At 41.3% G+C, this 16,298-nt stretch overlaps 1 protein-coding gene across 1 annotated transcript in view; it reads right to left on the minus strand.

Annotated features, from left to right (window-relative positions):
• The window catches only part of mylk5 (myosin, light chain kinase 5), a 56,969-nt gene that overhangs the window by 39,178 nt on the left and 1,493 nt on the right, over window positions 1-16,298 (minus strand). Inside the window, exons 2-7 of the mRNA XM_015361977.2 lie at window positions 13,361-13,498; window positions 10,248-10,455; window positions 9,719-9,758; window positions 7,615-7,750; window positions 5,569-5,734; window positions 3,666-3,711 (exon numbers count right to left, since the gene is read on the minus strand). Of these exons, the coding sequence (XP_015217463.2) occupies window positions 3,666-3,711; window positions 5,569-5,734; window positions 7,615-7,750; window positions 9,719-9,758; window positions 10,248-10,455; window positions 13,361-13,477 (713 nt within the window). The 5' untranslated portion in view covers window positions 13,478-13,498. The remainder of the gene's footprint in view (window positions 1-3,665; window positions 3,712-5,568; window positions 5,735-7,614; window positions 7,751-9,718; window positions 9,759-10,247; window positions 10,456-13,360; window positions 13,499-16,298) is intronic.

A 16,298-nucleotide genomic window follows, 5' to 3' on the forward strand; every position in this document is an offset into this window, starting at 1 on the left:
ATCAATTTAATTTTAGGAACGGTCAAAGAAACAGAAGCACTTAAGGAAATAAAAAAACTTTAAAACTGAGCATATACATGACCACATTTAATGTAGACAGGTCCAAAGTAAGACATGCAGACAGTAAATTATCCTGTATAAATAACAGATGAGTGCCACTGACCTAGAACAAACAATCTGTAAGAGGAGTTTATATTGACTCATATACACTGCTTACAATGATTATTGACACTCATTGTCATCTTCTAATCAAGACAACTTGAAGACACAATAAAAACAGCCAACAATATGGGATCAATAAAAATGTAATCTAACTCTAATTTAGCCTTTTAAGGACTAAGATCATATAAACATGCTCCAGTTTAAGTGCAATCTGGAACCAAGATCCCATATTTATGATCCTCAAATGCACCTCAAGTTTGGTCTTACTGGACCTCCGTACTTCATGGTAAAGGTTTAAAACATGAATGTAGGGGATGCCTCATGTGATATCACTGAATAAGTTCACAAATGAACAGATGAAAAGGGAAGAAAAAATGGTCTCTTTGTAATTCATCATTACATCATCATTACATCATTACATTCACAAAAAATAAAACATTCTGTAGGTGGAGGATAGGGCCTTGGGGTCAAAGAACGTGTCTTTTCATGTTTTTGAAAATACAAATAAAAATACTCCATCATCACATCACTTTCGAAAACTCCTTTTCCAATTCATGGTCCCCATGGTGCAGAGCCTATGCTGGGAAAAACAAGGCACATGGAGAGATACACCCTGGATGGGACTTCAGACCATCACAGGGCAGACACACATATTCACACCAGGACCGATTTTACAGATAGTCTTCGGACTATGAGAGGAAACCAGAGCACACAAACGCTGGAAAAACATGCAAACTCCACCGAAATTTTATTTTTTCAAAGGAAGAGAGTCTAATATACCTGATCCTGGGGTGTGTCATATTGAAAGTGCATAAGGGATTACAGTGGGATAATACAATACATTAGTTAGACCTCACTGAGTAGACTGCACAATTGTGGTCGCTACACTAAGAAAAGAACATCTCTGTCCTAAAAAGAGTTTAAATAAGAGCACCCAGAATAATAAGTCTAAAGAGAATGTCGTCCACAGGCAACATAAAGCACACCACTCATTAGGGGAGTCTTCAATAGAGGACATTACAAGGCGATACAACTATTCAAAGCCCTGAAAAGTATTGACAAATCAACTCAATGGATTACCTCATACTTTCAGTGAAACAAAAGCACCTGCACACATCTGCAAATAACAAAGTACATTTTTAACTCAGAACAGGAGGCATTTCATAGCTAAAAAGCCTTGAGGCTGAAGCTGATTCTCCGGAACCTTCAAGATATGACTGATGTCATTTTTATAAGTAACCAAACAAGTTTGATGACTTCAATGACCTCCTCTCACCCTTTCCTGGGCTCTTAGCAAACAAAATTCCTTGGTTATTTTAACAAATAGAACTGAATAATTAGCACAATGCTTATTTCTCTACGTGTTTCTTAGTTCTTCATGTACAGTACACGATACAGCTCTTGCACATTTTTAGAACATTCTTCATCCACTCAGATCTTCACATTTGTTTGTGTTTTCACACATGGGTAAGCCTCCTGTTGAGTTGTGTTTTCTCTAATCAGTGGGTTTTAAAGGATTACAGAGGAGAAAACCATCTCAATCAAGCCCTGGCTGAAAGAAATACTCCACAGTTTCCAGCTAGGATTAAGATCTAAGTGACCTTTAAAACATACCCTAAACCCACATTCCTAACCACTGTAGCAGACAAACACAAATCTCACAGATCTCTTCATATAAAAGAGTTTATCTAGATGGGCTTGCCAGCTACCATAGTATAGAATAGACAAGCATTCCAACAGCCTGTACTTTAAAAGAGATTCTTTTATTGAATCAGCTGCTCCATCACCCAGATAACCTGAATGTGTTCTAGATGTCTTTCCCATATTTAAACTATGTGACTTTAAGGTTAGCATCATCAGCATATCTATGCAGTCTTCCCCCAAGCTTGTTTAGAACTACAAAGAAAATCCAGAAGGTGTGATCTACTGGGTATTTGTAATAAGTTTTTTTTTAAATAATGCATAATCTCCTTTCGAATCAATGTTGATCGTTTATGTCCCATTGCACAGTTCAATTTATAAGATGCTGACCCCTTTAGATAAAATAATTTTTAAATGAGATTTTGAGCTATATTATTTTGAGTATTTCTATACTGACACACTGACAAGAAGTCAAATTAATTTTAATCATATTGCTTTTCTGCTTTATCAGCTAACAAAACTGAAAAGAGATCAAACTAAAGTCCTATAGTAATCTTATCTCTCTTTATCATGACATTGCACATTTCTGTATTACGTAAAGTCATATATTACTTATTTACAAAATCAAGTAGAGCCATTAACAATGCATTAGAATAAAAGTTATCAATGTGTCACAATGTTTACCATGACTTGGCTCTGTAACCTATATGTGAGTTCCAGAAGATCAATACAGTTGCGTCATTAAGACACCAGTTTACAATTAAGCACTGAATTACAAACTCAATTTCTTACTGAAATCATCGATTAGTTGTACTATTACTACAAATTACATGCATTTGCACCTTGATTACCAGAGTTGTGCACATATTTGTTGGGGTATTTAATCAGATTGTTTGTAACATGTGCGATTCAATAGTATTTCACAGATCATAAATAATAAATATATTATTTGTAAATTATTTGTTTCCATATCACTGGTTCAGGAACTAAGACTGGGGCTTTCACATCAAAGCTAGACACTTTTTGTGGGTCAATTATGCTCACTGCCTTCAGAAAGGTGTGAGCTAATTGAGTAAAGGGTGGTTTCTTTTTGCATTATTCTGGGTTGTAAAACTAGTAATTTTTCATAAACTTTATGAAAGACTTTATCACTTTGTTCACTGGGATATCTGAGGACCTCTTGTACCTACAGTATGTTCAGGATTCATTCTTATACGGGCTTATTGTGCATTTGGTGGATTCTAACTTTACTGGTTGCAAACCCCTGTATCAGATCCACCAGTCTCTTGCCATGCCTCACAGTCAAGGAGACCTGAGGTTTGAAACCCGAAGTTTCACAATATTTTATAGTACTTTCTGGACCTCCTTAAATACCACAGGATTTGGTGGAAATATGTTTACTTCCTTTTCTAGAAAGACTAGGTAAAATACAGCAGGAGAACAGCAAGTGACTCAACATGTGTATATGGTTCAAGTGGCAGCTTTGTGATACAGGCTTCCTGATCAATTGCATCTCTCAAATGGCCTTGAACATCTAGCATCATGCATGGACAACACTTTAAACATTCTCTACAGTTATGATCTGTGTGGCTGCTTTCAGTAAGCAATTGTCCCAGATATGAATGGCAAGAGACATGCCATTAATATGTGAGAGGACTGTAAGACAAATATTCCAAAATAGCAACTTGAAGAATGCCTCGATGATGTAACTGTCATGATCAGAGACAAATTCAGTTATGCTATCAAATTCCACTTCAAGTGCTGGTAAACATTTTATAATTTCCTGCACTGAAACCCATTTAGAAATCTTCAGCAGTTTTTTATGGCTAAACAAACTATGCACAACTGTTTAGTGTACTTACTGTTTTCTGGTACAGTTGAGGGCTGGGCTGGCTGGAGGGCTGGGATCTGAAAAGATCATGAGAAGGGCAGTTTGTTAGAGCAGGGGCAGCTTCACAGGGTGTAATATCATTGTACTTACATTATGATGCAGCAATCAGAGACTAAAGGCTGGATCCAGATGCAGGCAATGGCGAGAACTCTGTCAGGGGTGAAGCACCAGCAGCAGGTGATCAGCAGCAAGGGTGAGGGAGAAGCAGGTGAAAACAAAACAAAGTCCCGAACCGCAATCCGAACGCAGGCAGAGGGTTGAAACAGGAGAGCACAGACTAAAGTACCAAAGGGAGACCTGTAGACAGAACTCAAGGAGTACAAGCAAGTCCAAGGCCAGGGACACTCAGCAAGCAGTGCAGGGGGAATCCAGGAATCCTAGATCAAGCAAACACGGTCAGAGCACAAGAGTAAGTACAATGAGGACAATGGGACAAGCAATGACTGAGGTCCCAGGCAATGCACAGGGGGATTATAAAGAGCCCAGAGTTCCATGGCGCGGGTGGGACGACTCTTCCACCACAACAGGTGGTGCTGAAGAGGTCCTGATGGAATGCCGAGGCCTTTGGTGAGAGCAGGTATGGCACAGGGACACTGAAAGCTGTGAGGTCCCGTGTCCTGCAAGGCTCATAGTTCAAATCTTGTCTGTGCGATTGACTCGTCACACGTAAGCATCACTATTTAAGTGATTCCACTCCTGAATTTCTTAGCATACTATTTAAATATTTGTCTCTGAGATTCAGTTTGGACAGAGGGGTCTTTGAAATCAATTTCTGTTTAATGTTTGATGCTGCGATTTGTTAGAGGTTGTTGACAGGAGGACATTGAGGTTGTTGCTATTTTTCAGGACACTTAGCTACATGTTACTGTACTGCTAATTACAAAAGCTAACATTTATATTATAACATCAACATAATGGTGTCATCAAATGTTTGACATGCCAATGATCAGATGTACAGTATTACTTATTACAGCTATATTTTCCAGAGGCTCTAGTTTTAGCATTGAAGTATTTACTCAAAAGACAATTTATAAATGGGATCACTGTGATTACTGATATATATGTATATGCTAATTAGGTTTATTCCAGGCTGAAAGGAAAAGAAATACAACATTCCAGCTGTAGAGACTTCTTCAATCCTTTACAGTACCTGTTCTTATGCAGCCTATGCATGCTGACACAGCTACTCGAACTTCTATATGCTAATTAGCCAACTGCAGTTTTATATTTTCAAAATAATGGCCCAGTGATATTTGCTTTAGCTCTGTCAGTACTTGCAAGGCAAAAAGCTTACTGAAAGGATGGTTTTACTCCTAATCACTAATGCACACTGCCGGATTGCAACATGCTTGAGACGGAAGCACTAATTGAAATCGGAAACATGGAAAATTACTTTAGAAAATTACTGTGGTATGACAGGGTCGCTTATGGATGTGAAACCTGAACCAATAGTACAAACAGGTGGGAATCTCCAGTACTGTTAAAGCATGTTTGAATGTGCTAAACACAGAAATACAAAACAAAGCCTCTGCCTTTGCAGAAGTCTGTTGAAGCTTAGGCGTGCATGCCTGAGACACTGCAGAAAGAGCTCTGCTCTGATAAAGATCATCCTTAGTGGTGCAGTGACCACTTCAGAATTTCAGTCAACATATTGTTCTAGCAGATGGCAGTGTGGCACAGTGGTTAGCATTGCTGCATCATAGTGCTGGGGCCTTCTCTGTGTGTTTGTATACCTTAAGTGGCTTCTGAGAAGACTGACCTTGGTGTGAGTGTGTGTGTTTGTGACGTTGTGTGCCCTGCAATAACGGGTCATTGCGTAACGGGGTGCAAAGTACACAGACGCAGAGGGAGCAGGCTGTGTTGGCGGCAATCACCTCTGATGGTTAGCTGAGCGCTGGCACTAGTCTGCCCGGCCAGGTTGGTCAGCACACAGGTGTAAACGCCCTGGTCCTTGCTGCTTGCCTTCCGCAGCTCCAGCACATAGTACCCAGCCAAGTGGAAATCCTGGGCCGCGGCGCTGGCATCCAGCGGCACAGAGTCCTGCAAAGAGGAGAGACACAGTCACGAGATGGCACGTATGCGAACAACGAGTGCACTGCAGCACTCAGTCTGAACTCGAACACAAATGCTAACGGCTATTAATATTTCTGCTGAATCTTACAGGTACATCAAGTTTTGTCACTGAGAAATTCAGATCTACAGCAAGCTTACTGTACGTCAGTTGCTGCTTTGTTGCATTTTATCCATGTCCCTGTTTTACTGATTGATCTCAACAATTCTCTGCTGTGCTTTCGCTCGTCTTAACAAATATTCCAACCCTAACAAGTGGCTTGTAAGGAAAGGTTTTTTATAACTGTCCAAGGTGCAATTTCACATCAGTGCTGCACTGGTTGTACTTGTACTTTTTGTAACAGATTGCTCCCAATTTTGATTCCATCTTCAACCTTTCCATACATAAGTAAAACTACAGATGACAAATAGATTTATTTTTCCATTTGGTTACCATTTGATATCTATATGATTCCTTTATTCATTTACAATGTGTGTATTTAAAATTTGGAAGATAACTTTCTCCCCAGTTTATGTATAACCAAACATTCATGAACCTGGCTTGATTCTGGCACCAACTCATGATGGCTGAGAACACTGCAAAAGCTTTCCTCCCCAACATTTGAACAGAGCCCCGTGCTCCATTTTTCACACCCAGTACATCTAGTAAAAGGCTTTATTGTTCATACGTGGCGATTTCTGAACATATAGAGTAAAATCCCAAAGGCTGTGAGTGCATCAGGCTCCTCTGACCTTTCAGCTCCCTGCTTGTTTCAATCTGTCTCAGTCCCCTTTGTTCGCCCACCTCCTCTAAAACCCTCGTCCATGAGATATGGCCTCCGAGCTATCAGATATAGGCTTGTTACATACCAAGCAATTGGGCAGGAATTCAAAACAGGAAAGGCTAGAATGGGGGGGTTTAAGAAATCCTCAGAAGTGAACTGTTCCCATATTTAGGGGACGGCAACTGCACTGCGTGACTGAGAACAATGAAGGGAAGTTATTTTGTGGTCCATCTACTTACTAGCGTAGGGGTAAGAGCCAAATCATTGAATGTGCACCGAACCCTTGAATTACTCAAGTACTGGAAACAACCATGCTAGGCATCTTACAATATAACTGTCTCTGAGCCTCATATTATTCCAACAGACCACAATCATGACAGGAAGACCACTCAAACTCCCCACAGAAAGCACCCCAGCCTGAAATCGAATCTGGTGTACTGTGTTTGAGATGAACTGAGCACCTCATTCCTATAAAGAGAACATTTTATTTTTGGTTCGTTAAAAACAAATGGTTTTTATTCTAAAATGTCTCTGGAGCCCAGAACTGTCATTAATGGAATATGTAAACTATTACATGCCACCCTTGACAAATAACCTCTGGTCAGAGGCCAAGCATCCATCTCAATGCTCTATTCTACTCATTCGGGCTCTGATAATAATCTGCTAAATGAGCAGCTAACATTTTTCAAACACAAGTAGGAGATCTGACGGTTTCCTGTGGTGTTGTCCTTGTTCTAAGGTTTGCCATTTCCCAGGCTAACTTGCTAACCTTGGCCTGGTTCATTTTGCAATCTTGCCTCCTCACAGTCTACACTCCATGGTGGTCTTTCCCACCGACACGGTTTTCTCCTGTTTGCCCTTGCAGCTGCCTGGTTGTAAGTGGCAAGATGAATATTTTGATTTTAGAGTGTGAACGGAATCCTATATTGTATATAGTACATACTGTACACAGGTGTGCTGCTGTGTTTTCAACAGGAAAGCAATGTTCTTTTCTTAACATTCATTCATGTGCTTGAGCTCATTCTGGTTTTACTTCTTGTCCTTTCTGCACAATGCTTTTCGCGGACGGCACCCAGAGGCAGACACCTTGAGCCAGGTGACCTGGGGCGCAGGCCGCCCGGTGACCCTGGTCCGGAAGCTGACAGTCTCGCCCGCCCTCACGGTCTGGCTGCAGGGCTTGGTGACAAAGCGCGGGTGGCTCTCCCCCCAGCTGCGGACCCGCCTGTGGACACACGGAGAGGACGGCAATCACTTACACAGACAGCCATTCCCAGACAGGATGCGTGCTCCCGTGTGGAACTTCCTGCCATTCCAGCATCGCATCGCCTCGGAATATCACAGCACGCGTCATAGTAACGGGAGGGGAAGCATGGGGCAGCCATGCAGTGCTTAGGCCTTGTTCAATTCCTGGGGTGCCGGCTGTGTGGGGGGTTCTATGTTCTCCCCAGATTTATGTGGGTGTCCTCTGGAGGCTCCGGTTTCCTTCCACAGTCCAAAGACATGCTAGTAAGTTAACTGACTTCTGAAGTAACTGGCCGTGGTGTGTCCAGGGTGTATTAGGAAGTCGATGGGTGGATGTGAGGGTAAGTATGTCTGGTTATTTTCTAGCAGTTGTGCACTTGGGGCACACAATGCGCTCTATTTGCAGACCAATGCAATACGGGATGGAAACATAAAAGGATGAACAAATCAATCTGCTAATACACTTAATAGGAGCCTATGCCAGTGGTGCCTCTAAACTACGGCTCCATGTTGATTCTGAAGAGTATTTCAACTTCCTGTGGCAATGGACAGGTCTGATGATCCATTCAGAGGTGGGTCTGAGAAAGCAGCTTGATTTCAGGCTGTGAAACTACTTTGGTGCTGTGACTTGGATTAAATTTGCTGCTGCAGATTTTAGAGCACAGGTTCCTAACCTCCTGATCGGGAATGATAGGAAATATTTCTAAGTTATTGATCAATTAAATAAAGTGCTCAATTAAAGAAATATTGCAGGGGTGTCTAGTCCTCGTATTCAGGGATGTTGCGTCTGCTGGTTATCGAGGTGCTTTAGGCATTGGTAATGGAAGAGCTGGGACCAGCTGTGAAACTGGTCCATTTTAGACAGGAATGAGTTAATCTGTAGTGGAGTGAAAACGCACAGTCACACGGCTCTGTGGATGCAGGATTCGACGCCCTGTAATATTGTTTTCCTTTGTGCAAGATTTCCTCCTTCTGTAGAGGCAATGTAGACTAGGCCTGATGTAAACACTGCCATTATTCTACTGTGTGCATTTTCCTGATTGTGTTCAAAACACCAACAAACACAAACATTTGTGATTACTCATGAACGTACCCACTAAGGTTAAATGAAATGGGTGTAGTTGCTCCATTTTATATACTTATATGGGAAAACGGTTATGCACTCAAAAACAAGTGAAACAATCTGAGCACAAGTTCCAGGAATCCTTAGAGGATGTTTCACAGACACGACAGATTCCCAAGGCATATATGGTACTAACGCCTTGGGACTCTAAACCGATTAAGGAACTAAGCCCAGAAAAAAGTTTTGTAGAATTGTTTTTTCCTGGATATTACAGTACTCTAAAGTAAAACATTTTCACACCCGCTGTTGACGATAAAAACAGGACCAAAACACTGCAGTAATTCAGAGAGATAAGAGATAAAAAACCTTTTAGATTTTATACTGAAATGCTCACACATATACTGTATATGTAACACTTACAGAGATTTACTAAATCATTCTATTGCATCTGTAGTTTTCAGCTGGAAAGAAAATTAGTCATTTCAGATACTAAACAACAGGAGAAATACTCAAATTACTTAAAATCAGTAACACTCCAAGTGTTATTCTTGTTTATAAATTATGAAAGCAATACATATTCAAAGTATATAAAATTGTGCTATAGCATTAATGTACTTTAGTGTTTAGCACTTTTCTTGAGAAGAAAGATCTTGGTCAGAGTATCGAAATTCTAAAAGACAATGAGCACTGAAACACTTCTGAGAATTAGTATTTTGTTTAAAATTGGTTTAATTTAAGATGAATTTGTTAAAGTACTCAAAATACATATACTTAATACAAATGTAATATACAGACTGACAGAGGGGTGGTGAGGAAATGAATAGGTGTAGATCCATTTTCTAAGCACTGATTCCCCCTCCTGCTTCATATAAGGATTCTACTTACTTTAGGCTACTCTGACTCCCACCTGGCAGCCTCAGCTGGTCTGAAAAGAAACAAACAATAGTTAAATAAAAGAGAGAAATAGTTGAGCATTGCTGCCTCACACCGCAGGGACCCTAGGTTTCCTAGTTTCCTAGGAGTTTCCTCTGGATGCTCTGGTGTTCTCCCACAATCCAAGGACATCCTGGTAGGTTACTTGGAAAATTAAAAACTGTCCCTGATGCAAGTGTGTGAGTGTTTGTGTGTCTGCCCTGTGATGTACTGAGGTCCTGTACCCTGCCTTGAGGCCACTGCTTGCTGGGATAGGCTCTGGATCCCCACAACCCTGCACTGAATAAAATGATTAGAAAATGGATGGATGGATAGATGGATGATCTCTAAATTATTTCATTCACTATCTGCCTAATTGCTCACACCGGAATTATTCCACTTCTGCGGAAACTGGTGATCTAATGGTTCCCTACAAAGCCTGCAGGACGGGGGCAGGGGTGGAGATCCCTGCGCTCTGCCCTCCCCCTGTGTACCAGCTCACCCCTGAGCTCCAGCCGGACGGTGGTCTGCTCGGTGCCAGCGCAGTTGGTGATGTGGCAGAGGTATCGGCCGGTGCTCTCGGAGTTGACGTCCGTGACCGTGAACACATAGACCCCTTCGCCCATCCGCTGGAAGTGGAAGCACCCTCCCTCGGATACGGGCTCCCCGTCTCGGTACCAGAGCACCGTGGGCTCAGGGTCTCCTTTCACCTGTGTCCCAGACACACACGGGGTACAGAGGGTCGATGTTGACTTGACGTTTAAAAAGCTTAGACAAGATTACTCACCGGTCCTCCTGGACTTTCCCATGTTCAGAAAACACCCTCTCTTCATCCAAGGCAGAACTAAAGGGAGCTCCTGGGGTTAATTTTTAAAACCTTCTGTGGTCTTGTGTCAAAGTGTATCATTCCTGATTTAAAAAAAATACACTGGCCAGTGCTTTCTCATTCATTCTGGAATCATAACGTGACTGTTTGTGTGCTATTCCCCTTTGATGATCAAAGACATCCTCTGCATCGTAAACCAGGCTTTCACAATGGTTACAAAGAAAAGAAAGAAAGGCCATACTAGTGAAGACTCAACAACCATAATCCTATGTATAATTTTGTATTTTTCTCTTATATTTACCACGGTGGGACCTTTCAAGTTTTGTCTTTTTCCTCTTTTTTTGCTTTAAAGATTTTCAAGAGCACAAATACCTTTCAGAGCAATATGAAAATGTGTCTATATTTGACAGTTTAAAGAGAAATCGAAGGCAAATAATTAGAACCTTAAACAAACCGACCGGGACACAGGAAACAAGGGAAACTGGAAGTTACAACTGCTTTTTGATGGATGCCCAAGCAACAGTGAGTAAATCCACACCTGGGCGCCTCCTTGTGTACACCAAAGGAACTGCACACTGTCATTCGAGGCCGCTGCTCTCACAGTCACAAGGCTGTCAGATGAGCAGAACAATGTGCCAAGGCCGAGAGAGGCACAATCAGGCTGCTTTATAAAAGTATGCCCACTCGAACTTTGATTAATGTGATTTGAGCCCAGCGGAGCAGAAACAAAAGGCTGGGAAAACCAACAACTGCAAATGTGTTTGGTTTAGTACTATAAATCCTGTTGGAGTCATGGAAGGCAAGAGAGACCAGAGCTGCTCCTGTCAAGGGCTAGGAGGGATCTGTGCACTCCTCACTGGCAGGACTCAAATCCCAGACCCTGGCCGAGTCAGTGCCACGCGCAAACCAATGCCAATCCCGCAAATGTTTAGACCAATGTATTTTTTAAATATTCATATGAATTTCTTAAGAGAAAGGTGCAGAAAATAGACAAACACCCCCTCTCACATTCCTACATACTAACAAATAAAAACCTTAATCAGGTTTCTACTAAAATCCTTTTGATTGGCTGCCTGAGAGATCCACAGTTTACAGACACGCTGACAGACTTGGCTGCTCCACATTCTCCCTGTGGCAGATCTACCTCCTCCCTTTAACACTATCGCTCACAACAGAAAAGGACAGCAATGACATGCGATTGAGAGTAATCAAATAATTTACTGACTGCCAGTGCATACCTAAGTTACTTTCAAACAACTGGACTCCAATTCTGTATACTTTTAGTAGCCACTGTAAGTGTCAGAAGTAAAAAGAGGGGTCTTCTGTTCCTGAGCAGTACAGCCTAGTGATAAACATTAAATCACCCATCTCATAGAACAAATTAGATGTGATTAGTGCAACAGGTGACTTCTACATTAGGGAGGTCAGATATTGATGACGGCAATTTTTCTAAATGATGATTTAGATAAATTGAACATAAATCATAATATGTTTCAACCATCAAGGACAAGAATTCTTGTAACTAAAGGAAATTACTTGTTCAATTGATCAATTACTTTCAGCTGACTTTAATATAAAAAGAAACCGATCTAAGATGACCTATGAGACTAACTGGATTGCACACCAGGACCAGGGTTCGAGTCCAACAAGTTAGGAGTGCAGGCTTTGAAGGTGGCTGTGTGCCAGTATCTTTTAATACAAGTCATTCTATTTTTGTGAAGCCTAGCCTGTTCTGCAGCTCCCCTAGCTCTGCCTCATTGCTTTGATGTCCAGTATCACTGCCAGTATCCCAGGGGACACAGAAACAGACCCTTCACATGGAACCCAACTCTGGATGGGAACAGGTCCAGTATTAGATCTGCAGGACCAATATATTCCTCCTAACACTGTTAGCAATTATGAATGCTGAAAATAAGGTCCCCATACAGGGTCCAAGTAGGCTTATTTCCCCACGTAGTAATAGGAAATCCAAATAGAAAAGGCTACCAAAAAAGAAACACAAGTCCTATTATCCAAAATCCAAGGGGCAGGCGATAGTCAAGACCGGGAGGAGACAACACAGCGAGGCAACCAATCCAAAAGCGCAAAGACAGGAACGTGCAAGAGTCAGGAAGTAAGGAACGGGACAAGCTATGGAAGAAAGGTATGCGCACTAAGAATCCGAAATGGTGAGCGATGGTCAGGGGAAAGAGGAGGGTTAAAGTAGTGACGGGAGTGAAAGGCGATGGGAAGATTAGTTGGCGTGAGCGTCTGAGTGGGTGCGCGTGGGGAATGTCACGGCGTTTGTGAGCACGTGTGGAATGCATGACAGCTGTAGCAATAGACACCTGTGACTCCTAGACGAAGAGCATCTTTTAGTAGCATAAATAAAAAATCAGTTATTGTGATTCTGACAAGTAAGATTACTGAGAATGTAGAAAGAGAATGGTCACTGTATAATTTGTACTGTATGAATCACTCATTCTGAAGTTGTGTCTTGGAACAATAAGAATACTTAACAAGTGACAAATCTTCCTTTAATAACCTTATTGATAACCATTTTTTTTCCAGATACAAAGTGTTGATACGCATACACAGTTCCTGCAACTGTAATTCCAAAACGAGCTAGAAACGCGCATACTGCATACATTGTTTTTAGACGTTTGGTTATATTTTTGGCGATGACTCTAATGTTGCAACCTGAATTAAAACAGCTCTTTCTGAGCCTGTTTTCTCACATTTCCCAGCCCTTGGCAGAGAGGGAAGAGAGGCGCGACAATTTCTTCCTGTCCAGCGCGGTCTCTGCTCACCTTCACATAGAACGTCGCTGTGTCTCCTTGGTGGACTGCCGAGTTTTGGGGTGGCAGCAGAAAGAAGGGAGCTTCAGACCGGCAGGCTGGTCTCTGACCCCTCCTGACCCCTGACATCGTCTAAGCCCTGGGACTTTGCTGGGAAGAGATGGTGAGCACGCAATTAGGCTCTGTCACTGGATAACTCAGGCCTCCTGTCGTGAGCCCATCGAGTCTGCACACTGTACCCTAGTTACAAACACAGTAAACTGTAGTACAGGACCATAACAAACATGTTAATTGACGCAAGGACCGTGGTCATCAATCAGTTACAGGAGAATGGTAATCAATCGGTGTTGGGACAGCAGCCAATCACTCTTCTGTCTGATTGCGAGATTGAACTCATCAGTACCGCTTATCTGACCAGGGAGAGACAGTGCAAATCTCTTAACAGCAAGTGAGAAGCAAATTAAAAAATATCAGCCACTGTTAAACATTAAAAACAACAGATTGAAAATAAATGATTCAATCAAAACTGAGCTGTCCTGTGCCCAGGGTTTTTATCATTATTGGGCTGATGCCCCACGAGTGCAGCCCTCTAACCGAGCACTCCAGCTGAAAGACCCGGGTTTGGCTGTATTGGGAATAAAGTCCTTTGAAGGACACAAGGACTCAGGACAGAAGAACAGAGACAGCAGAGACCAAAACAAGGCAACCAGAACTATCCATTTGTAGACGTACTGTACATGTTGACACTCTACTGTCTATCTGAATCTGAAAGGTTTTTTCACAGTAGTTTTTGGTTAAATGTATTTTTCACCAGGCAACGTGTTCATCTCGGCAATTATTTCAAACAGATCTTGTGAAATACATAGTTTAATATATACAGGGTACCAATCCTTGTCTGCCTGCTCCAGCAGGTGTTAAAGTATTTATAGATTTGCTATCTTAAAGAAATTAATATCTCTAATAGGGTATTGAAGTCTTTATGATAGTAAAATAATGTTGTAGTTGAGAATCATTAGAATATGACTACTTTATACAAAGTATATAAAGTGAAACTCACTAGAAGAAAATTTAGATTAGATAGAAAACTAAATACAGCATTTCTTCACTCCTAGTTAGTGCTGAAAATTATGAGCCACGGTGAGCTGTTTGAAATCATTGCACTAGGCACCTTTGAGAACTTACCTGAGAAGGTTTCAATATTATTTATCTTTCAGGAATGTAAACTGATGCAAAAAAAACCCAAAGACTTTTTCCTCTTGTTGATCTTTTATGTCATCATCAATAAAATCTTGCACAAAGGCATAGCTGAATTTGAAAAAATGACAGACCTGGTTCTCAATCCAACCTCTTTAGGCTGATTACAAAATTACAAAGTACGTCAGCTACTACCAGCTCATGTGATTTTTAACCATAGTATCCATTTTCGAAGTGAAGTTTCTAAAGAGAAAGCAACTAACTTACTGAAAAGCAAAAAAGACTGAAAAGATTCTCTTGTTTAGGAAAGGCAAATGAAGTGACCATTAAAATAGTATCTTTTCAACATATATATTAAATGATAAACACCTATTTTATGCAGATTTGAATGAAACATTTATGCTCTGTGAAACCTATACCTTTATTTAAATACATGCCTTTATTTGGCAATTACATTTGACTAGATACCAGCGTGTCAAAGTCAGCAATGACTTGAACTGTGGTGAGTCCAGCCCCAACTCAACACTATCAGCGATCAGCTTGTAGGAAAATGACTTTGGGCAAGATTGGATTGCAAATTGTTCCACAAAACATGTATTCTCTTTATTTAAATTATGTCCACCATTTCTTCATGTTCCTTCTCACACTACTGATAGGGTACCGTGATGTTCTGCTGGACACTTTGTTGCTGCTTCTATTTAAATCAAAGGTCTGCAATCTTGCTCCTAGATTTGGGTAGAGCTACAACATCTGAACAGGGGAGAGGAGGTGTTAAGGTAATAATGAGCTAACATACTGTAAATTGTCTGACCATTACTCTCTGCTTATAACTTAGGCTGTGAACAACTGAGGTGTATGAAAGCCTACAGACACAAGACTCACATTGAAAGACCCCAGGTTCAGGCTGTTAAGAACAAGTCAACGAGTATGGCTGAAACTTAGGGTCCTAGTCCTGGTCAGGAAAAGTTGTGACCAAGAAGATCAGCAGCTATGGCTCCAGGCCTATGGAGAATAGTTAAACTGATCCACTTAATGGGAGCTCATCCAATGAGTGCGGTGCACACTTAACTAAGCACAAAAAACTAAGTCTTCGAAATCATCAATAAGGCCAAGACAATGAAAATGGACCTCTACAGTAAAACACAAAACAAAGATCACAAGTCGAAGCTGAGTGAGGGTGCATTTAAATCTAAAAAGAACCACAGCTACATAATTGAAACTAACACCCTGGCATCAATCAAGAAATGGCAGGAACAACTTCCGACTTTTCAACAGTATATGACAGAGTCAATAACTGGCAATCAAATCATTGTCCGTGACTCAGATGTAAACAGTAACTCTTCAAAGATTCAGCTACTTTACACAAGTTCCTTTAACATACAAGCCTCTCATCTCTCATGGACAAGCCTCTCATCACTTGACTTGATTCAGTGCAGGAGGAGAGCAAACCTCAGCAGACGCTGTTTGTCCAAAAATCGAGCTAAGATCCCCTTGACGAATCACACTCCTGTTTACTCCTGGCGTGCAAAACGGGTTTGAATTTAGACCCGCCACATCCAAAGACATCTGGCCAGGCCCCAGCAGGGTTAGTGAGCTTATAGTTGGTTAATGTGTTCTAACCTAGTCAAATACTGAAATTTGATCCCTTTGGCATATTGAGCATCTATGCACACTACATCAATCCATGATTCAAAGGATAGTGCTTCAACAGTTCTGCTGGGTCATTGTTACATACATCAATGACCTTTTGCAAAAA

The sequence above is a fragment of the Lepisosteus oculatus genome, chromosome 28 (assembly GCF_040954835.1).
Source record: "Lepisosteus oculatus isolate fLepOcu1 chromosome 28, fLepOcu1.hap2, whole genome shotgun sequence".
NCBI lineage: Eukaryota > Metazoa > Chordata > Actinopteri > Semionotiformes > Lepisosteidae > Lepisosteus > Lepisosteus oculatus.